Source organism: Misgurnus anguillicaudatus, chromosome 15 (assembly GCF_027580225.2).
Source record: "Misgurnus anguillicaudatus chromosome 15, ASM2758022v2, whole genome shotgun sequence".
Classification (NCBI taxonomy): Eukaryota; Metazoa; Chordata; class Actinopteri; order Cypriniformes; family Cobitidae; genus Misgurnus; species Misgurnus anguillicaudatus.
The window spans coordinates 24,569,864-24,593,776 of NC_073351.2; the positions used below are offsets into that span (position 1 = coordinate 24,569,864).

A 23,913-nucleotide genomic window follows, 5' to 3' on the forward strand; every position below is an offset into this window, starting at 1 on the left:
TGAACTTATTTTTTTTATTTCACATAATGAAAAAAATACAAACATAAACTGACACCAAATAATGATGGAATAAAGACAATGAAAGGGAGGCTGCAGGAGAGGACTGGACAAAGTGAGGTAAAGCATCTCAGTTCATTAAGACCTCCATCTGAACCAGTCTGGCATTGGTGTCTCCGGCCATCCGGTATGGAATCATCCCCGCAAATGTGATAAGTGCTCGGGCTTGACTGCGCAGCAGCTGCAGACACAGTAAACAAATACAACTGCATGACAAACTGGATTGGATTCACATTTGAATAAGCATGAATAAGCATGTCTTCTTACTGTGTCTCTGTCCTCTAGTGTACGTTGTGGTCTTCCTGGTGTCCCTGCCGCTGCCCCCTTCAGACGCTTGTATTGTGTGAACATAATATTCATTGTGGCGAGAAGGACCTCGGACAAATTATGTCTTACCTGCAGAAAGGTCATAGGAGACGGTTATAAAAACAAAGATCTCCACTTTTATGTCATCTTTATATCTCAGCTTCAACAAATTTGTTGACTAAACATTTGAGAAGATAATGCCCACTATATTTGGAGTACCCTTGAAAAGCATTTAAAATATAATGCACACAGTAACCAGGCCACAAAATTCTCAAAGGGATTATGTGGCCCCATAATATTATCTTTTATTTCTTTCCTTACTTCTCTCCAAACTCCATTGTAGACAAACACAATTAAAGGAAAACACCATCGTTTTTCTAAATTTTACTATGTTCTTACCTCAACTTAGATGAATTAATACATACCTATCTTTTTTTAATGCATGCACTTTTAATCTTTGTACAGCGCTTCTTGAATGTGTTAGCATTTAGCCTAACCCCATGCATTCCTATGGCTCCCAACAAAAGTTTTATTTTGTGCCACCATACTTACTCGTGTAACTACTCATGTAACAGTCTTTAAATAGGGAAAACATGAAAGTGTTTGGTGGCTTCTAAATTCATGCCTGTTTGGAGCCATAGGAAGGAATGGGGCTAGGCTAAATGCTAACACATTCACGACACGCTGTACAAAGATTAAAAGTGCACGCATTGAAAAAAGGTATGTATACATTCGTCTAAGTTAAGGCAAGAACATAGTGACATTTCGAAAAACGGTGATGTTTTCCTTCAAAACACTTGACAGCTCGCAAAAACCAAACCTTCACCCAGTTCTCGTATACCAATCACAACAAACTTTCTCTTTTCCTCCCTAACACCAGAAAGCCAAACAATGCGGGCTTTAAATTCCTTTTGGTAACATGTAAGACCAGTTTTCATGAATTAACCCCACCCACTTCATTCAGCTCATCAGCATCAAGACAATTAGCGTGACTTACCTGTCAAACTAGACGGAGGTGTAACAACAAAAAAGTATTTATGCTAATATAAATTTTCACGTGTGCAAAAAAGTGTACCGGTAAATATACAGAAAAATAAGCTTTGCTTTCTAAATAAAGACTGAAGGCATTAAACAAAAGTATCCAAATAATGACTACATACCGAGCCCCTAAGGTGACATTTGAGCAAAAAAAAATCTAAAGTTTAGTTTCATGTGCTCACACAAAACCTTCATGTGCAGAATTTATTTTTAAAGTTTAGTTTCGCATGCACATGCGAAACTAAACTCGATAGATTCACGTGAGCACGGGATAGGTTCACGTGCGCACGCGAAACTAAACTTCATTTAATTTTTGCCCCATGTCCCTTTAGGGGCTCCGTATTTACATGCACGATTCAGAAAAAAAAAGGGGTGTAAGGCCAAATCTCTTACCTCATCGCTGAAGTTTCTGAAGGCTGCGACTCGCTCCTCAACACTGTCCTGACTTAAAGGAACTAGCTTTAGTCTCTCAATCACCTACCACAAAAACAAAATATACAGGTTGTAATTAGTTAAAACATGACAAGACTGATCTAACATCAGTAGGGCGTCTTATACTTGACTTACATCGTAAGCTCGATCGATGTGTCCAGCATGATACTCATCAAAGAACGTCATTAGGTCCAAAAGAAGGTAGAAGGTGCTGTCCACGGTCTTCTCCCCAGCTATCCCATTAGCACGATACCTGTGCTCACAATAAATAAAATTTTAAATCAACCAAATACCATAATAAAAATAATAATTCCCCATTTGAAAGTCTGTGTACAAAGTAAACATGAAATGTTTACCGTTCAGCAATAGCCACCGCCATGTTTTTAAGTCGCTCTTTGTTCGACTGGGGTTCGCTGACTTGAGCGATAACCGGACTCAGCAATTTGTTCATCAGCTCTAGAACCTTATCAGGGTTCTGGAACAAAAAAAAAAAAAAAAGGAGATTTAACCCGAAAAACATCAATTATCCAAATACACAGTGATAAAAAGAATGTCACGTTACAGCTACGCTTACCTTGGCTAACTCGTACAGTTTGACGGCCTCCTCAAACAATCCCTTGTTCTCGGCCTCTGAAGCCACCTTAGTAATGATGGCCTGCGTGTCCCCGGCAAACTTATCAATCACACCAGGCTGAAAGGATTCACAGAAAACGCTCAGAGCCGAGCAAATCTTTGAATATGCAATTGTGTTGGTGAACGAGCATGAAAGAACAGACTGTGTTGTAAAGGACAATAATGAATGAACAACGTGTGTGTGACACCAAGTGACATGTACAGAAAAAGAGCTCAACGTACCTTTCTGCTTCCATTTTTTTCGAGTCTTCCGAGAAGCATGTCAAACTAACAAGAGAGTTAAATATTGACAGGAATGAGAAATTATGCAACAGTGGTATAAATTAGCATGTGCAGTGGTTCTTACCTCGCGACTTTCGATGACTAGTTCGCCGACACATCGCATGAACATGTTTTCTCCTTGACTGTCCTTCTCGTTCCTGTGGCCAATCAGAGAACAGCATATCAACCACTGCGAGCTTGCAATAAGCACAGTGCAGCAATTAAGCAATTTAAAGCATAAAAACATTTTGCAATGCAAGTAATGTGTTCACTTTGTGACACAGATGTTAACCTTAAGATAAAAGGTCTTTGAAAGATCAACTGTTTCCTTTTTAAAACAATTGCTATGAGGTCTTTTAAAACAATAGGGGTGAATTCTCAGTGTGCATGGTCCGGGTTTAATTATTCATGAATCGTTCGTGGAAGCTTCTGAGTTATTCATGACATATTAATCTTTTCTCCGAGAGGGATTTCCGTTTAGTATTTTCAGAGAAACTGAAATGACTTCTACATAAGTTCTCCCACTAATCAAACAAGAACAGTGCATTTAAAATAAGGATTTGTTCAACAGCTGACAGATGTGACTGATCAGAGATCAGCTCTTTCTTTACATCACCCTGGGTGACCCCACTTTAGCGTACCGGAGGAAGTAGAAGTACTGTAGGGCCTCTCGTGGGTCAGTGGACTCAAACTTGCGGGTGTAGAGCATCAGCAGTCTGATGAAGTTCAGCCGTCGCACCATTGGTGGATCTCCAGCCTCTTGACTTACTAAGAGCAACAGATCGCAAGTCTCTTTAATAGGATCATCTGAATAATGAGGTTTACTTCTTTTTTAGTAAAAATAAAAATTGATGGTACGAATTCATTAAGCAGTTGTGCCACTTTTTGCATGCATTATTTCATTAAAAAATAACTGTGTCTAATTAAATAGTTTAAACATGCAATAAATCTACCAAAATAGCAGTGTTATATACACTACTGTGCAAACGTCTTAGATTTATTGCTTTTGCAATGGTTTAGTGACCATATATAGAATACAACCAGAAAATACAGAAAAGCTGGTGGTGGCATAAAAATTTTGCAGAATAATGTATTGTCTTTGAATTAGAGCCGATATATCGGCCGCTTTTTTTTTTCAGAAACGCACAACAAAACATTAACAGATTTCCCTAACATTAGTTATTTGTAGTTATTTATGAGTTTTAACTAAAATAATATGATAATGCATTTTAAAAAGAAATTTGTTTCTTTTATTGTCACAACAGAACAGAGGAACATCAAAATATATTAAAGTTCTGATAAATAAAATTTATAAATATACAAACTTAAGATATAAAACGTAAAGGACTTTGAACAAAAACACAAAAACAACAATACTGCCTTATAAGCTACCTTATAATTACCGTATATACCCGAATATAAGACGACCCCCCCATTTTCCAAACTTATTTTTGGGTTTTCACCAGAAAATTATTATTATTTTTTATTCTCTCTCTCTCTCTCTCTCTGCATCTCACGCATTCACCTCTCTCTGAAGGCTGTTTCGTCCATTTGTTTTTTTTAAATATTCATTTATCGGCCATTATGAATGCCGACAGTGTTGGGTAAGTTACTCAAAAAGAGTAATTACTTACTAGTTACTAATTACATATTCAATCATGTAATTAGATTACTTTACAAATTACTCTCTCCAAAAAGTATTTAATTACATATTACTAATTACTTTCTAAATCCTATTTAGTAAATGATACAAGGATAGGCTTGAAATGGCTCGAAGAAATAATATATAAAAGTACATAAATTATTCTAGTCCCACTTTAGTGTCCAATTCTCTCTATTTACTAACTATTAACTACTTTTGCCTCAATATAATCCAACTACTGCTTATTAATACTAAAGAAGTTGTTAATTTTAAGTATTGGTAGAAATGGGGAGGGTTAAGGACGTAGAATAAGGTTTTGCAGAATCAGGCATTAATACGTGCTATTAAGTATTAATAAACAGCCAGCATCTCATTAATATTAATGATAATAATTAACCAATTGGTAGTGAGAATTGTAAACTTAAACCATGTTAAATCCGCTATTGTATTATAGTATACATAATTGTTTTAGAGTCCATACACAGTATTTAGTTGCATCAGAAGTAACTGTAATTAGATTAAAAGAAAATTAAGAGTATTCCCTTACTTTACTTTTTCAAGGGAAAAGTAATTTAATTACAGTAACTAATTACTTTGTAACTAGTTAAACCCAACACTGAATGCCGATACCGATAGTTTGGAAAATGCCTTATATCGGCTTGCCGATATATCGGTCGGGCTCTACTTTGAATATAATTTTTTTGTTCATTAGTGAACCCTGAACTTACAAAGTTGTGCGCTCTGGCCTGATGATTTTAGGAGGAGCTTGAGTTCGTACAGCACCAAAGCCACGTGGACGGCATGGCTGCGCAGACGTTCCACTCGGAAGAGGAACGCTATGGCCGCTTCGAACTGCGCAGTCAAGAAAAGCACCTGGAAATACAGGAAGGGATGGTGGCTGGCTGAAAAATGAGACTCGCCTGTAAAAAAAACAATTAAAACATGTCTTAATAATGCATATTTACAAACACATTTATGATTCTTCAGTTTAATCCAAAACCACTTACTGTACAGAATAATATAAAACACTGTGGGATATGAACAACATATGTATGCAAATGTAGCGGTAGGGATTTGTAACTTAAGGAATTTGAATGCGAGTAATGGGTTGCACATAAATCTTCCTCGGCTGTGATGTGCTTAAATACACTATTTCATTTCCATTTGCATGAGTTGAAATAATCCACTCTTATTAAAACTGACGTCTTAAAAGACCTACTGTGACTTTGCACGGCGCAGCTGGGAGTGAAGGAGTCTTATCGGCGAGAGAGAGAAAGCGAGAGAGAGTATTTAATGTGGTGTACTGCAGGAGTGCCGGCGAGATAAGACTTACTCATCAGGCAGGTGGAAAAATATGAGCGGATGCCTTTTTAAATTTGGGAGAGGAGAAGTTTAAGCCGTGACAAAACAGCACAATGACGCGCACTTTTATCTGGGCCAGGCACGCTGGCAAAGACTGAATAGTGGGATTTTGCATACTGACTAACTTCCTGCTCTTTCAGACACCATTTAAATCTCTTCCTGTGGGACTGAAGTGAATCTACAGATAAGTGGAATGATTGATTGGCTCTGCGAAATGAATTGACCCAAGTGTGGCTCATTGAAAGGCAATTTGTTAAACAGATTTACTGTGACATATTGTAATGAATTTTAGACATACTGTGACATTTTGTGTTGAGTTGTGTAACTCTCTTGCATTAGTTACTTGCATTTATTAGTAAATAACTGTGTGTGTTGTTTACATTACATGCATTTACGTGCCAATTGCCAACAAACCACAGACATTTGATGTGGTTTTACTTACCGCCTGCAACTCATGACCCGGTTAGGACCGCCCCATTCCAACTGGTCTCACGTTTTGATTAGATTATGATTGTTATGTCAATGGTTTGATTCAATTAGATATCTTGATGCATCGCATCCTCAATTTTTAAAGGAAAATCCCACATTTTACTATGCTCTTACCTCAACGTAGACAAATTAATACATGCCTATCTTTTTTCAATGCATGCACTTAGACTTTGTGAAGCACGTGGTGGATGTGTTGGCATTTAGCCTAGCCCCATTCATTCCTTAGGATCCAAACAGGGATGAATTTAGAAGCCACCGAACACTTCCATAATAAAACGTGGCGATTTTTTAAGCAGATAAAAATTAGACCTATATTGTATGGCGGAAGAGCACTTAGTTTGCAGCACTTCAACCTCAGAGTGCAGTAACATCATCACTCCTGACTACTTCCCCTTGCGCTCAAACTTCTGTCGATATTACTGCGTCCGAGGTCAAAGTGCTGAAAACCAAGTGCTCTTCTGCCATACAATATAATTAAAAAAAATTCCGCTTAAAAAAATCAACACGTTTTATTTTGTGCCACCATACTTAGTCGTGTAACTACTCCTGTAACAGTCTTTAAATAGGGAAAACATGGCGGCTTGTTTGGTGGCTTCTAAATTCATCCCAGCCTGGATCCCAAGGACCGAATGGGGCCAGGCCAAACGCCAACGCATTCACGACGTGCTGTACAAAGATTAAGTACACGCGTCGAAAAAAGATAGGTATGTATTCATTCGTCCAAGTTGAGGTAAGAACACAGCAAAATATTAAAAAATGTGGTGTTTTCCATTTAATATGACTGCACAGGTAAATCAGTCTCCCACACACTTTTACTGTCCCGGCTCTTTCTTGTCAAAGCCTTGCATTAAAACTCTGCTCCAGAAATGTGCGCTTCATTAATAAGGCAGGTATCATTTTGAGACGCAATGTGGTATCCTTAACGCGCTGTTTGAGCACTTTACACCCTAAAGAACTTTTGACAGCGGCCCAAGTTCAAAAAGTTCAATGACTCACAGCCTTTTTTAATTTTTTGAAATGAGGAAACACTGCAACATTTACTGTATTAAAATATTTGACAATGTATTGAAATCCCTTTAGCACTATGATTTCCTGTAAACAATGGTGCCTTTGTATCTCGCCATAGTCTTCCAGTAGCTGTTTCTGTAGCTGGGGCAGAGTCATTCTGTCTTGAGGAGCACTGCTGCCATCATCATCGAAACACACTTGATTCAGCTAGAAAAGACACAGCATAAAACGATGAGCAATTGCGTCAATGCTAGATCCATTCAGATTAACTTCTCTGAGGAGCTCATAGATAGGTCAAACACACAGATGAACTGGCAGTACCAGTCTAGAGTCTTGGCAAAAATAACAGTATATCTGTCAACAATGAGAAACTGAGGTGCTTTTTTGTCAGATCACAATATAAAAGCCTACTTTCAAAATCAACTATTGGGATGGGTCGGTGGGATGCCTGATGTTTCTGTTGCAACAAAAAAATGAAGTGCAGGGGTCTAAATAATATCTTTTAGCAATTGATGAACGACTAGATTACCATCAATGCCAAAGTCTATATATTTGTGACCAGATATCTCAGCTTGAGCCATAGGTAATCTTCTGTCGTATTCGCAACCTCGCCATGGTTGTCAGCTATGTCGCATTTACCGATGAGGCAGTAGACGGCACGCTTGTAGGGATCTGCACTGTTCCTCAGCACACGGCGGTAATGCAGCCGTAGTTTATTCTCTGTAGCTGGAGAAAGACTGGTCGAAACAACACACAAACCCACAACAGGGTTACTTGACTAAATTATTAAGCACATAGATTAAAAGAACAAATGTATGTGTGGTAGAGGAAGAAAATGCAAAGCTGGGTCAAGTGCAGAATAGATAGATGGAATGAAGGTCCTCACAGGATGTGATCTAGTTTTGGGGTGTGCGTGTATGTGCGTACATACCGTCGGTCGGGGCTGTTCATGTACTCCTGGAACCAGATTTTAAAGTCGCCCAGCTGATGCTGCGCCCTGTTCACCACCTGCATAGCTGCCGACAGGTCTCCACAACGAAGGCAGTAATAAATCAGAGCCCACACCGGATGGCCTTCTACTTCGCCGTCCTGTCGCACAAATACGCAAATGTTTGTAACACAGTGTTTATTCAATCACTTCTTACTAAGAAACAAAAAGGCTTATTGGCCCATGTACACAATTTGGTGCATTACCTGCATGCCTGGCAGTGGGGTCGGAAGCTTGATGTTTAGGAAGCTGCATACCAGTTGATAAGTACCAGGCACTCCACCTAGCTGTGCCTGGTGCAGGTTTCCAAATACAGTGAACATAGTGTAGTTCTTATAGCTGCAAAAAAAAGTAAAAAATTCCAATTAAATTTTAGTTAAAAAAGGTAATATTTTACTGCTTTCATCCAGTACAAACCAGTATTTCCTGTACAATTACGAATCTATAGCAGGGTCAGTGACAAAAACGGTTTGGCAAGATGAGAAATTCAAAAATCGTTTTAAAAAAACTTGTTTTAAAAGCACGCATTTGGTTAATTTCAATCCACATACTGGTAGTGTATTTATGTTAATTTTATGCACATTTTTTTTATATTTGCACCATTTTTATGAAATTTAAGTTTGAATGAACCTGAAAATGTCAAATGGTGTAACCGCTAATAAGAATGAGAAATATTAAATATTTTATCCACCTTGATGGCATGTAAGTGTAATCATAAAAAAAACATTTTTAAATATAATTTTATTTCTAAAGTTATTTATCAATGTAAATGTTAATGCGTTTTTGTAATATTTGTCCTGACATATGCTGAATAATAGACAAAATAATCTTTGACAAATAATGTAAAAATGTATGTAAAAAAATCATATTACACTAGACCAGATGATTATATTTTATTCCACATTTTTTTTATGAATATATTTATATTTTCATTTAAAAAAATACTAGTTAAACCAATGGACACAAAACGGTTACACCACACTGACATTTTTGCAATTATCCTCCAAATATTATTTCAAATGAAATAAAACCAGGAATTTTACACTTGGTCCTTAAAAAAAAAAATGTATGCAAGTAATCTACAAATTTATTTTGAAATTTTAACCCTTTTACATTTAATTGAACTATACGGACACAAAATAATTAACGTCACGTCATTGACCGAGCAACATAATTAGACTTTTTGCAACCAAGACAAATGCAATGACAATGCCAAAACAAAACAAAACAATTAGTATCATATTATTGACTGGTTAGTCATATAGTTAAAATATTTTTAGTACCACGGAAGTCCTACATTTAATTAAAATATTTCAATTAAAAATGTAGGATTAAATGAAACCCAGACATATCTTAACATATGTGACCCTTGACCACAAAACCACTTTTAAGTATATATGAAGCAAAAGTCAACACTACATTGATTTTTCTTTTATGCCAAAAACATTAGGACATTATGTAGATTATGTTCCATCAAGATCATCAAAATTTCCTATCGTTAATATATATATATATATATATATATATATAAACTTTATTTTTGTGAGAGGATGCAGTTGCTAAGGACATTTTGACAACTTTAAAGGGTAACAGTTGTATCTTAACCTATCCTGTTATATCCTGACAAATCATACATTAATGAAAAGCTTATTTATTTAACTTACAGATGATATATAAATTTCATTCTCAATGGTTTTGTGGTCCAGGGTCACATGTATATCTGAACCCTTTGGAGGGGGGGTTCCTTTATTCCCAAAACAGCACTCCCGAAACACTTGCAAATCTCGGTTTTGTGTCCTCTTTTTCTCACCTGTTCTCCAGGTACTGCAGGCCCTGCCTAACAAAGGCCATCTGCATGTCCACCGACACTCGACTCTTCAGCGTGTCCTTTGCAGGCACCAGCAGAACATCTGTCATTTGCTTAACCATGAGCCACATGTCCGACACGTTCTACAAACACATGCACGAGCATCCCTATCATTATTACAATCTTCTGAGTTAGATACTGCAGAAAAGATTGAACGCCAGACACAGGCAGAATGGGACGTACCTTATCATCGAGGCCTTTGGCGACTGAGGCGCAAAGATCACCCAGATTGGGCTGAAGATGTCCATTTACAATCTTCTCATTGAAGATGTAGATCTAAAGCAAGGAGAAATGCAAGTTTGAGCTCTGGATACGCTATGATCTAGAAGTGAAGTGATGGATGATGAAGAACAAAACGAATACGATAAAAACGTTTAGAAGTTCTTCGAAAAAGAGTACAAAGACCAAGAAAATGACTCCGCATGCGATGTGGCGACACATTATGAAATAGAAAATGCCAGGTCTAACAAAAGGGAGGACAAAGGAGGAGAGGATGAGAGATGGCCCTCCCCTTTGTGGATAAATTGGGAGCTAACCCATCATGTTTCTTTACAGCCAATCGATCTTTTGGATCAATCGAGCTTGGCTCACAAAACACGACCCATTTATTCTCATGTCTGGCTAACCAGGCAAGAGTAACCAATGCAAAGACTAGAGACTGTGGTGCTTTCTATATCTTACATATAATATATACATTAACTAAGAATGCACATTTCATTGTATCTGTCTTATTAGGGCAATATTAGAAATGGATAATATAAGTTTTTTTTTCCCCTATGCCACATAAGTGCAGTTAGCTAAAATAAATATTATTGCTACAACTACGTAAAATGTATAAGTAAATCTATTTGTAATTGTCTAATTTATGATTTTTATAACAGTTAGCAGCAATAATATAAAATAATTCAGTCAAATATCAAACAATATTGTACATCTTCTATATCTTCAAAAGGAAATGCTTCTATACTAAGAATCATTAACAAAGTATCTCATTTTTTTTTTTTTAGAAAAGGGATGAATGTAATACAAATCACTTATTCTGTGTCTACGTTGTATATCTCTGGCTTTCTACAAACCTGTCTGCTATATGCAACTTCCACACTGTCAAGTGCACTGCGTCCAGGAACCCCGACCTCGCTCACGAAACTCGGCTGTGGGGTGAACAAAGAGTGACAGTCTTATTACAGCACAAACAAGGATGTCTACACAACAAAAGAGCATTAGTGTGCAGGAGTACATATGTATTTTTTAAAGTGTGGGGTGGACAAGTGCACCAGCCGTTATTTTTAATCTAAATGCAGCAGCCAATGTAGCGTGAAGCTATTGTGAAGAACATAACTAACGCTTGAGAGCACACGGCACACAGTGCAGTACAGTACAGTACAGTAGGCTACACACACACAAGCGTGCGCCCACACACGCGTACAGCCAATTCTACGAACAGGATGGAAAGAAAGCCATTGAGGCGTTGTGGTCTGTATGACTATGTGATGGGCATGGACGACCCAGGCTTGTGGTGAGCAACTGGCACAGTAACCAGGTCACACATGGAAAATTTAACTGCTGTTTAATAATTAAAGTAGCAGGACAGCAGTCAAAAATCGCTAATATTTGCATCTAAAAACACAACACTGGTATCCTTTGTATGACAACAAAAGACTTAAAAAATAAAAAATTTTAGAGGTTTTGCCTTTTCAAAAAGACCATCTTTGTTTGGCAAGACAGACTATTGTTCCACTCGAGGCCACAATTATGAAACGTGTCTTATCTTATGTTTTTATTATTTAGAAATAAAGCTCGTCATCTTCAATGTTTGATGTTTTATTCATCCATTTTTCTTGCTTTCCTCTTGAAATGTTGACATTGATTGAAGATAAGAAAAGTGCAGCCAACCCCCCCTCCCCTCATTTTTTCTCTTAATCTCTATGGACATATAAACATAAACCAACCAATGGACATGTAAGAAAGTGTTTTTCTTTACAGCTAACGTTTATTAAAGCTTTGATTTAACTTACCACATTTTCCAGAATATAGAACTAAAAAACATCCTGAAATATTTATATACAGTAACAAAACTAACGTAAGCACAACTCAAACATATGTGCTTACATGGCAAGTTTAAATCTAAAAGTGCTTAAAGGGGACATTTCATGAGACTTTTTTAAGATGTCAAATACGTATTTGCTGCCCCCAGAGTATGTATGTGAAATTCTAGCTCAAAATACCATATAGATAATTTATTATAGCATATTAAAATCTTTACTTTGTAGGTGTGAGCAAAAATGTGCCACTTTTGGGTGTGTCCTTCAAAATGCAAATGAGCTGATCTCTGCACTAAATGACAGTATCGTGGTTGGATAGTGCAGATTGAGGTGCGGCATTATCCCCTTCTGACATCACAAGGGGAACCAAATTTCAATGATCTACTTTTTTACATGCTTGCAGAGAATATTTGCTAAAACTAAGTTACTGAATTGATCTTTTTCACATTTTCTAGGTTGGGGAGCCAATTATAGCACTTAAACATGGAAAAAGTCAAATTTTCATGATATGTCCCCTTTAAATTACACACGTCTGCTTGATTTCCAAGTCTGTTATCTTGTATTTAAAGATCCGATCGAAATGGTCTTGTCTGAAAGAACTAAAAGCTTGTCTGTAAAGTGCTTGCAGATAAGATTTCACTGGTGCTGAAATCCAGGCCACACATAGCCACAGGCTACGTGTACCACGCCAACAAATCACAAGCTCCATATGTTAAATGAGAGCGTTTGTGCTTCATTGTGAGTGTGGGATATCATATTAAAAACAAAGACATTTAAGACGTGTGCGTGTTTGTGTTAAGTGTTGTGTTCATCAGACCTCCACATCCTGGCTGAAGTCCAATGCATCTTCTCCAGCTCCCAGCAGGGTGTGCAAGACTCTCTGCTTCACCTGCTCCCACTGCACCAACATGGAGTCTCTGTGGTACTCCTCCGCCTGCAGAAACGTCTGTGAGACAGAACGACAACGTGAAAGACATTGCGGACACGGGTCAGGAAGAAAACAAAACATGATAAAGAACAGCAAGCTACTACAATCTTGTCTGTGAATATATAGGTTACCCGATGTGACGCATTAAAGATAGCTAGTGGTGCAGAAGCCTGGATCTGGAAACATGCTGTGCACCATAAGTGCTAACGGGCACCACCCATCCCCCAATCCCAACCTTCCTCCGAGAGATAAGGAACAAGAACTGGGAACCTTGGGAACCACAAACTGGGTCTGGTGTGCTAAAACCTGGTTGGCTTTACTAATGAAACAGTGCCGCTATTTGGGTCTCCCTTCACGCCTACTACCGATTTAGCCCATACCCTGATTGAATCTAAAGACCGTCTATTTTACTTGGTCCCGATGGATCGACGTGCGATAATTGAGAGCTTTCTAATTAAAATGTCTTCTGAACTCCAGAGATGATTTTAGAATAGGGCGTAATGGAGGGAAATGAGATGATAACAGCACAGCATGAAGTTAATGTGAATCAGGTAACATTTCTGAACAAAAAAAGTATTTTTTCTACAACGTGGAGTCCTTGTTCTGGTTTCATATTATCCAGAAAGGAATAATATCACATTGTACAGCTTTTTATTAGAACTAACTGTACCCTGAATGGTTTTTCTAGATTAAAAATACCATTTAATAATTCAGCAATTTACTTTGTTCTCACTCAGTGTCCAAAATGATTGTTCGCCAAGCACAAAATGCAACTTAAAATTGTTGTCATTAAGAGACGGAGACTCATTTCCTATTATGATTCTGCAAGTGATGCGATTATCTGCACTTATAGTCACAAATATGCAGAGAAAATTTTTATTTTTTATTCCTTATTTTAACATTTAAAAATAAAGCAAAATATTTTTTAATTATTAAAATATTTGATAGCATTTTAAGTAATGTTTTAATTATTAACATTAGTAAATGCATTAACTAACAAAAACAACATGAACAATAGGGCTGTGCAAAAATATTGATACAGCAAACTATCGTGATATTTTTCTACGGTAGCGTGTCGATATTTTAATCTCTAGTATCAATTAAAAAAACATCAAATCCCTCTGTGTGCGTCAAACAACCTCCTCTGCCGCTGTCTAGTTGTATGTCATATACGGCCATTCGGCCAATGTCTCAGAAGTTAGCGTGAGTGAGAAAATGGCAGAAATTTTTAAAACATCTGCAGCTTTCAAAGCCGATGTGTGGAAGCACTTTGGCTTTTAAAAAAGTATCGCACTGTACCGCATCGTATCGCGCAACATTGCACCGCGTCACATGCACTGCGAGATGTATAGTATCGTGAGGCCCTTGCAATACCCAGCCCTAATGAGCAATATAGTTTCTGTGCAATTATTAATCTTTGTTAATGTTAGTTAATTCCAACTGTTTATGTTTGCTAATGCATTAACGAATGACTGGACTAAAAGAATAGAGTGGATATTGATCTGGTGTAGGCCGGCTATCCGCTGCTGAGAGAGGGATAATAACAGGTGAAGGGGTCTGTTTTTACCTCTCTGACAGCAGCTGAAGAGCCAATAAGGGGAAAAGGAAGCACTGATCTAAAACAACCTCCTGTAACTCTTGGCCTGTTTATGAAGAGATGATTTTAAGGGAGCCGTCAGATGAACTGCGCAGAATGGAAATGACTGCGCAATTTGGGACGTAGTGCACTGACGAAGTTACGCTGTTAGAAATTCATGTCTTGTTAAGGACGGGATACTTTTCGAAAAGTGCAGCGGGATATAAGATGGTTTGACAGATGCAATGACACATGAATAAACACATCCAAATGGATACAGAGAGGTAAAAACAGACACTTACTCTGCGGCGTGACTCCTCGATGGCTGATAGCAGTGCATTGTCTCTCTCGTTCTTCAGAAAGCCCTGGAACAAGAGACATGGCATGGAGGTTAAACGCGCTGCAACCTACTTTCCCCTTTTTCTGCATTCACAGCACACGCCCTCTCTCTCTCTCTCCTTCTATCCATACTTCCTCCAAGACGAAAGCACCACAGGCCAGAGAAAGAGAATTGCCATCATTATCAAAATCACTGCTAAAAATCAGCTTAGAATCGACCCTGTGCAACACTGCCCCAAAATGGCGGCTCTCGACTAGCTAGAGCTGGTTCACCAAGCTATGGATCACTACATTTTAGATTTTAAAGTACTGTGCACCCCACCTTCATGCAAGCCCACCTTCATATGCACACAAAGAAAATCATTGAAATCTCTTGATTGATTTGGAAAATGTGCATAAGAAGAAAATCCACCCAGATAGCAACAGACATTTGGACGTCCGTATTTGACAACTAGTTACAACCACTAAGCTCTAGTAGAACGTAATGCATTGCAAATCACAAAGTAACTGCTGCTTAAATCTAATTATAAACCACCATTCTGCACATCTTTCAAATGCATGGGCTCTTTCGTGCCCACAATGTCATTTTCAATGATCACAGATGGAAAATGCACACATCAGTAGCCTCCACAGTTATGCAGGCTACATTTAGAAATATCTGAGAAGATGATCTGAGCGTGCAGCTCTTGTAGACATTATGGATATGCTAATACGTTTGTACTAAATGTACAGATGCAGCTGGATAGAGGACATTCCCACATTTATTTTGATTAAAAAGAGCTGAGAGAAAAGAACTGGAATGATACGCAGCACACACACTGAATGGGGGCTGGGATAGGGAGTGGTACCACGTATCTGACGGACGGGTGTGAGATGCCAGTTCTTGTGGGTTTGGAGGATCATTAGACCATTGAAAACTCAATACTGAAGGATTGAAGTAGAAATGCAAACATCAACGATTAGCTGTCATGATCAGATAAAAAACGCATTAAATAAAATTTTCATTCTCAGGTATGATTTCAACTTATTTTTGATAAAATGGTATCTGCTCAAAAACTAAACCAAGTAACCCGATTTCTTCCTAAGCATCACCCACAAACAGGCTTTTTGGGATTTTATTATTAAAATTGTCCAAAATTAGCAATACCACAACCGATCTCCATTCGCACCCTCCATTCGACCAAGTTGAAGCCTGTTCCTCCCTCCCCCCGAAGATTGCCATCTTCTTTCCACCCCACCCAAGCGGCAAGACCCCATCACCCCATCCACACTTTGACTGACAGTTGTAAATGAGAATTGATTTATTCTGATTGGAGGAACGTGCCATCTAAATGGCACATCTGAATAAACATGTGAAAGTGATGGAAATAGAGAATCAGGGCAGCGTTGGGGAGGGGTGTGACTAAGATACCAAAGGCAGTGAAGCTTTGCATGACCGACTGCTGACCATTTTGCCATTTATTTAACAATTTATACACAAACTAAACAAAAACTCAGCAAAATATTTCAATTTAATTCTTGCCCAGTCACTGTGCCTCCAACCATTAGGTTATAGAGTAGCGCCCCCTTAAGGCACAAGACATCCATGGTCTGCCACCATCTGACAAAAGGAACAGAAATTACATGAAGGGATTTGGGTCATGCTGAGAACATGCTTATGACACACAGTGTAAACTATGTTAGCACATTTGTCACTTTTACACATTATCATTTAAGAGAACGTCAAGAAATGTCATAGAGATACAAATCTATCCATTAATCTAAATGTGGTGAAACAAATGCATGAGTGATTAAATTCCAGACTGCTAGACAAATTGCAGATCATATAGGTTAAAAGGGGAGGTTTCTATAACCCATCCAATAAAGCGGTGTGGATTTCTATAATATATTTAAGGCACGGCCAATATGTAGCAATTCAGTGATTCGATTTTGATAAAAAAAAAAGTGCATATCACAGCAAGGGGAGCAAAAGATGCAAGTCATACAATATAAAGATCATCTTACAGTAGAATGTAAATATACATGCAACATATAACAATGCACTATATTATAAAACATACACATTTTAGAGCGATTCTTACAAGTATAATGCGACGCACTAATAATGGCAATCACACCTCACGCACCGTAATGCAAAAGTACAGAAATATATAAAAAGAAATGGACAGATATGCATTAAAAACCGAACAAAAAACAGCCATAGTTGCACGTACTGAATACACGTAATTACATTTGTTATAAAATAGACCTCTCCAAATCTTACGCAACACCAGAAAAGACTAAATCTATATAGGTGTCCTCTTTTATTCCTTTCCTTTACTTATGAACAATAAGATGAAGGAACCCCACCCTAACCCCACCACTTCCTGTGTGAAAGGCAAGCCTTCATCATGTTCCTCATCATCATCCTCGCCATCTTCATCATCTCTTTGGCGACAGTCTCATCTTCTGGGATGTACTGCTTGACAGAAGCGTACGTTTGTGCGTTTATACGTTTCATGGGTGGTGATGCAAGCGTGTCGAATGCATGCGTGTAGGTGATACTCACTTATGCTGTGCCTTAACCCGCAGGCAAAGTGGTACTGGGAGGTGAAAGTTGCTTGGAGGCTCGTGCCTGTCCCTTTCCATCTTCCTCTGCAGGAGTGGAGCAGTGCATTTCTGGGGCGTTTTCTGACCTCTCTTACCAGAGGCCCACGCACTGTCTGCCACATGCACTCTTTACCCCATAGTGGCCCAGTGGTCTGAACCTAGATATGAGCCACGAGCAGAGTAACTGTGGGCTGCTTTATTGTCGGAGGCGGAGCGTACCAAGTCTGTCTACAGACACGGGGGGAATTCAAGGAGTAGTCATTATTCAACCTTAGCGATGTGCTGTTCTCCATCAGCCATCCACCCCTCCTCCTCTTCTCTCCTCCAGCATCCCTGCCAGCCTCCTCTTTCACTCACACTCAATTCTTCTTTTTTTTTTAAACATCTCTGCATCCTTCCTTTTTCCTCCTCCGCTAGCGCAATGCAATTATGGTAATGGATTTTCCCCCCACTCTCCTGATGGCTTTCGACATCCTGTCCAGAAACTGGGCTAATAATCCTCTTAAAAGTCATGTTTAGTTAATGAGGAGAGTCCACTGACCAGAGAGCAGAATCCACATGTAGAGCTATTTAGACTTATCCTGCATTTATCATTGTGTGCGCTTAGACGACACACTCCTACATTGAGAATGGAGAGATGAAGGGGGTTGTAAAGCAAGAGAGATAGAAGCGATAGTTAATTAAAAAAAAAAAAATAATAATAATTTCGGCATCTGCTGCTATCGTGGGTAGTCGTGTCCTTATGTGCATCTCGTTTTTTCTGTCCGTCATGCGTTTCGCTTTAGTCATGAGCATCTAAGCTTCTGCTTCAAGAACATAAAGCAAGGGTTTCTTTGTTTATATATATATATAGATAGATAAATTATATTCAACCCTTATCAAGGAAATATTCATACACACAGGTTTTAAACTGTATAAGGCTGCACGATTGCCCACACACAAATGCAGAAAGCGAGAGGAGAGACTACGCCTCATCAGCAGCATGCATTTCCTTTGTCTTCAGACAGGCAGCTCGGCAACCTTATGGAGCACGCACAATATCCAGTATACAATTTACACACGCTTTACAGCTGCCTTGCAAAGTTAACGCACATCTGGATGTTTCCACATGCATGCACACGACGCAACGGTAATGGTGGATTTCTTAACATGGCACCTGCAAAGCTTTGTTGCAATCTTTAATGTAATTCAGAATCTTTTATCAACAGACAAATGATCGGAGCGTAGCATAGAAAGAAGTGATACATTAGGAGAATGAAGATAAATGAAAGAGCAGTTATACGAGTTAAACAATAAAAAGGAAATTTTAAACCTTGAAAATCTCTAGAGTGAAACAAAGTTGTACATAAAAATGTTAGAGATTGCCAACCGCACATACACACACGCGGGCAGAGAGGGAGGCGAGGAAAGTGCCAGGCAGTAAGTGCACTTCCAGTAAGAGACGAGCAGCACTCTGCCAGGCCCACCACAAAAATATGCCTGAGAAAAAAACAGTGAGCGAAAGATAGACAGAAAAGAAAGAGCGAAAGAAATTAGCTTATCTTCTCGCTCTTTCTTTCTCGCACACTCAGAGGAAAAGAAAGTTGGGGATGGGCTGCTTTCGAACCTTCAGGAAACAAAAAGCTAGCGGATCATTGCTTGGTTTGATGAGTCAACATCTGAGCTGACCTCTGCATCCATAGCATTCAACAACAACAAAAAATGTATCTTTTAAATGTTCCTATAAGCTTTAGATGGGTGTGGATATAAGATTTTTGGTCATATGGTCTCTGAAAACAACAGCGAAAACAGAGCTTATAAATCCATCAAAACTGATATTATTGATCTTTCCAGAGAGGCCTACAGGAATTGTCTCTTCTCCTAGGCATCTAGACAGATTTAAAATAGAAAGATATGGATCTGGATTATTTCGAGACAATGAGCAGACCAATGGTTCTCCAAAGAAATTGCTTTAGGATCCAAATATATCATATATTCACAATTTGGGATATCACAAATTTAACTTTATCATAAATTGTGAACAAAAGATGCAGCCATGCTTAAAAGATAAATCATAATAAATAGGACTGAATACAATTTTGGTCCATTGATGTTTAGATTTACATTTAGTGTGCATTTGGCAGACATTTTTATTCAAAACGGCTTACAGTGGGTTTGAACCCATGCCACTTTGCGCTGCTAACGCATTGCTCTAGGAGACGTTAACCTATAAACATAAATAAAAAAAACTGACTGACTATAAGCCACAGCACTCCAATTTTGATGAAGGGTTTCCAGCTTTCATCAGTGATTCCTGGCTGTGGTGAGCTCATTATAATTCACTACACATGTAGCATCATAATGCTGTCATCTTATTCATCACACTTTATGTTCAACTCTGACCTCATGCATTTATTTACGTTTTAGTGATGTTAACTCCACTGTAATCGCTATGAATTATACATAATGTTACAATCCGGCATTAGCAACTTATAAATGCCAATTTATAGATTTGAATAACACAATTGGGGTGCGCTGTGCGTTATTAATGTGTTAGTTTTATAAAATCATGGACATCAGCTCATCAGTCCTTACAATGCAGATTTAAAAAAAAAATTACCATTTATATTATTCTTTAAATATACTGTAGCATCTATTACTAATATCACTAAAGTGTAAAGTATTGCTGTTGACAGTATTACCACAAAGATGGTTTATAAATGCAGAAGACCGAAGAATTAAATGATTATTTGCCTGGCTCATGTTTTGCCACGTCACTTCTCTTGGCCACAAGGCCTGCCTTCCTCTTACAGATGCACTCAGAGCTGAATTCAATAACAACATTGATTGCTACAGCAAAGTCACAGCTTGGCAAACTGATATAATATGGCAATTATGATCCAACCCACAGTGTGCACAATGTTTTGCCCAATCAAAACACATCAGGAAATACACAGGGTATGGTACACAAGATAGCAATGACATTGCAGAGAAACCTCCAGTGCATTCTGTAGCATTAAGCATTCCGTGTTATTGAATACTCACAATTACTCTCATTATTATTTGGTAAGTGTAATCATTTAAAAAATGATTTTTAGATTTTAGTCATTGAAATTTTCTCTAGAATCTATGATAAAACACAATCTTTCCACTATGCAATATACTCAGGAATCAGGCAGATTGTTATTAAGGTATTTTACAGATGTGTCTCTCACCAAATATAAAATGTTTAAGTGTACATGTATTACTATAAACAATTGATGTAATTATTGATTATATAAAAGATACACAAAAATGATATTTGTTCACGAGTTTGCATTAACATTTAATCAAATAGGATAATAAAGCATATATGGCGTGCTGTATAAGAGGAGGGCTCAGAGCTCAGATTTTTAGCCTGAACCCAGATTACTCCCTCAACCTTAAAGGGATTGTACACCCAAAAATGAAATAATTTATTACTCACACTCATGTTGTTAATGTCTTTGTTCATATGAACAAATGGAAGATATTTTGAGTAATGTCCAAACTGATCAGAAGCCCCATTGTAGGAAAAAAGAATACTATGGAAGTCAATGGGGCTTCTGATTGGATTGGTTACAAACATTCCTCAAAATATCTTCCTTTGTGTTCATCAGAACAAAGAAATGTATAAGTTTGTAACAATATAGAGTGAGTAAATAATGAAAGAATTTTTATTTTTGGGTGAACTATCCCTTTAACTTGGATACATATACCAGCTGAGAGTGAGGCTGCAAAACTGGTCACAGGACAAAGGTTACGCTGTTAAAAATTAAGGTATAAAAGCTGTCACTGGGGCAGTACCCTTTAAAAAAGGTCCTATTATGTACCATTTATAATATGTATCTTTGAACAACCAATATGTACCTTTTTGAAGTACTAATGTGCAATATTTGGGTACAAAGGTGTAACTTTTTGAAAGGGACAACTTTTGTACCTTTATTTCTGAGAGTGTAGGGATGGCTTTATATAGAGAAGTCTTTGCGCAGATTGGTCGGATTACATGACTATGCACCTCCGAAGTTTAGTTAAATAAACTTCATTAAATTGGCAATAAAAATTAACCATATAAGCAAAGTGAACTTCAAACTGGTTCAGTGTACACTAAGATATTCAATACAGACCTGACTAAACAAAACTGGGTTGCACAGCTTCATACATTTATATGAAGCAAAATGCAAACGTATATTTAACTGTTCATATGTGTTTGATGTACAAATTCTAAAAAGAGAAAGACAAAGAAGAGAACCTCACAAAACAGAAATCAATAATGTCCAAACAGAACTGATCTTTCTAAAAATATATTACAAAAAATTACTGCACCTAACCACCCAATTTCTGGAAAACTCTCAAAACCAAAATTCAGGCAGTGTTCACTGAAAGCCATTACTTAAGATAAGGCTTTTTTCATTCATTTCTGATTCAATCGATTGTTCTTGGCTGAACAATACATTCCTGAAATGTGCTAAATTAATAACATGACAAATAAACCACAGCTGCCCCAAAACACCTAGATAACAGCACCATTTTAATATAAACAGATGTTGTAGTTTAATACACTACCACAGTGGCATCCCAATGGATGCAAAACAGGTATAATTACGAGGTATGAAAGTGGGAGGCAGATTACATTAAGGCAAGTGTAACCAATGTGGCATCTCCCACACTACTGAACCTGTACCAACCTGAATATCAGTGTCTTTGACCGGCTCAAGAGGCTCAAATGTAGTGGCTGCACTGAGGCTCTCAAGACGCTGGGAGATATGGAAGATGTCAAGGCCCCGAGAGCCCAAAAGAATGGAACTGAAATAAAAAAAATTGATAAAAAAAAAGCTATAAATATTACGTTGATGCAAATAACCTCAAATAGGGAATTAAAAGCATCCACCAAACCACTGCATGGATGTGCAGATTGCAGATTCATATAAACATGTAAAATATACAGAACTTACGCTTTTACATCTGCTGTGTCTTGAGAGGTTCTAGTGAGAGTGCGGGAACGTAGACGCTCTCCCGCTTGCTGGATCTCTTGTAGGTTTCGCTCAACGTGGGGCAGCTCGGACACAGCTTCAGTTTCTGCTGCAAGTTGTTCTGCCTGCTGCAGGAGCTCTCCAAAGCCCTCAGTATCCATCCTAAGCCCCTATTCCACCTGACAGCAACAAAAATGGTATCACTTGAAACACAATGCACATTGCATTCAGTACTTCTTTCTTTCCCTTAAAATAAAATTACAATAACCATAATTCTCAATAAATATCTATTTATTAGTTTTTTGTAAACCTTTCAGAGCTTACAGTTTATATGGCTAAACGGGAGAGCATTATAATAACAATGCCAATGCCAAGTAAAGTAATGTTAGTGGTTGACTTACAGTTTTTTAAATAACTGATGCTGATAAAGTTATATATCGGGCACTTCAATACATTGGTCTATTACAAATACCAATGTTATTATAGGTAGATTTCCTCCTGCAGACCACATGCATGCAGTCAATTAATAAGACTGCCAAGCATTATTCTTACAGAGGATAATGATGCATTCCCAAATTATAACTTGTAATATCATAGACCTAAATATTATTGTCATTTGGATATCACTTGCCAGATGAGAATTGGCTTCTCGTTGATTTTTTGTCTTCAGTTTCTCGTCAACTTGTCATAAATAGTTACATTTATATAATTGATATTACGCATTAATCATCAAGGTAAACAGCAACCACTGTCATTAAAACAAAGAAAAAGCGAAACTAAAGCGACAATATTTTCTTTCACCTTACAACGCTAAACCTACACGTTGGATACCATATATGTACCAACTTGTTACGTCTAAGAAATTAAAGTTGTCATGACAGATTTTGGATGCCATCTAGCTGTTACATAAATGCATCCAAAGATAAAACGACTTCGTTGTTTCACTGTTTAACGTTAGATCATTGCCTAAACTCTTATTCAAACATTATTGAATTGGAAGCTTCATTGCATTAAAAATAAAATTAGTACGTAACTCAATAGATGTCACTGTTGTATGGCTCAAGATATAACAGTGCATAGAAATGAATGTAACTCGCTAATACGCTAACATGACATGAGGTGGTATCGCCAACGACTCTCAAACAGGCAGCTGTCAAATGCGATCACAACTGACTAGCTTCTAAGTAGTTGGTAATTAACGGACATAAAACTCCTCACCTCGTTGAACGTGAATCGTTACAGCACCTAAAAGATAAACTCCAGTTTTGCCGCTGCGCTAAACAACCTCGTGAAGTCCCGGGTTTCATGCAGCGCGAGCTCTCATTGGTGAAGAGGAGTTTTCCCAGAAGCCCCTGCGCGCCTCTTGATAGAACTTTATTTAAACAC

The 23,913-nt window shown here is 37.9% G+C and overlaps 1 protein-coding gene across 3 annotated transcripts; it reads right to left on the reverse strand.

Annotated features, from left to right (window-relative positions):
* nup93 (nucleoporin 93) lies at positions 1-23,888 on the reverse strand. 3 transcript variants are annotated; one of them, XM_073853633.1, is made up of 22 exons: positions 23,746-23,888; positions 22,510-22,706; positions 22,243-22,360; positions 14,932-14,994; positions 12,943-13,071; positions 11,160-11,234; positions 10,267-10,359; positions 10,027-10,166; positions 8,423-8,555; positions 8,160-8,317; positions 7,796-7,965; positions 7,342-7,431; positions 5,098-5,289; positions 3,369-3,495; positions 2,813-2,885; positions 2,689-2,733; positions 2,408-2,524; positions 2,190-2,308; positions 1,969-2,086; positions 1,795-1,878; positions 325-453; positions 1-238 (listed from the first exon to the last, which is right to left on the reverse strand). In XM_073853633.1, the coding sequence occupies exons 2-22, from the start codon at positions 22,686-22,688 to the stop codon at positions 128-130; spliced, it is 2,463 nt and encodes an 820-aa protein (XP_073709734.1). In that variant the 5' UTR covers positions 22,689-22,706; positions 23,746-23,888; the 3' UTR covers positions 1-127. The 3 variants fall into 3 exon arrangements, with proteins under 3 accessions (XP_073709734.1, XP_073709735.1, XP_073709736.1); XM_073853634.1 differs by having other exon boundaries at positions 22,510-22,730; positions 23,746-23,842; XM_073853635.1 differs by lacking the exons at positions 22,243-22,360; positions 22,510-22,706; positions 23,746-23,888 and adding an exon at positions 17,517-17,720.
* Between the last annotated feature and the right edge of the window lie 25 nt (positions 23,889-23,913).

Excerpts from the sequence above, each read along its gene's own strand:
- nup93 (XM_073853633.1), bottom strand. The coding sequence starts at position 22,688 with ATGGATACTGAGGGCTTTGGAGAGCTCCTGCAGCAGGCAGAACAACTT. Across the intron at positions 22,361-22,509 it reads GACACAGCAGATGTAAAAGC|TTCCATTCTTTTGGGCTCTC; the intron begins GTAAGTTCTGTA and ends TTTTTATTTCAG. Across the intron at positions 239-324 it reads CACTAGAGGACAGAGACACA|CTGCTGCGCAGTCAAGCCCG; the intron begins GTAAGAAGACAT and ends CTGTGTCTGCAG.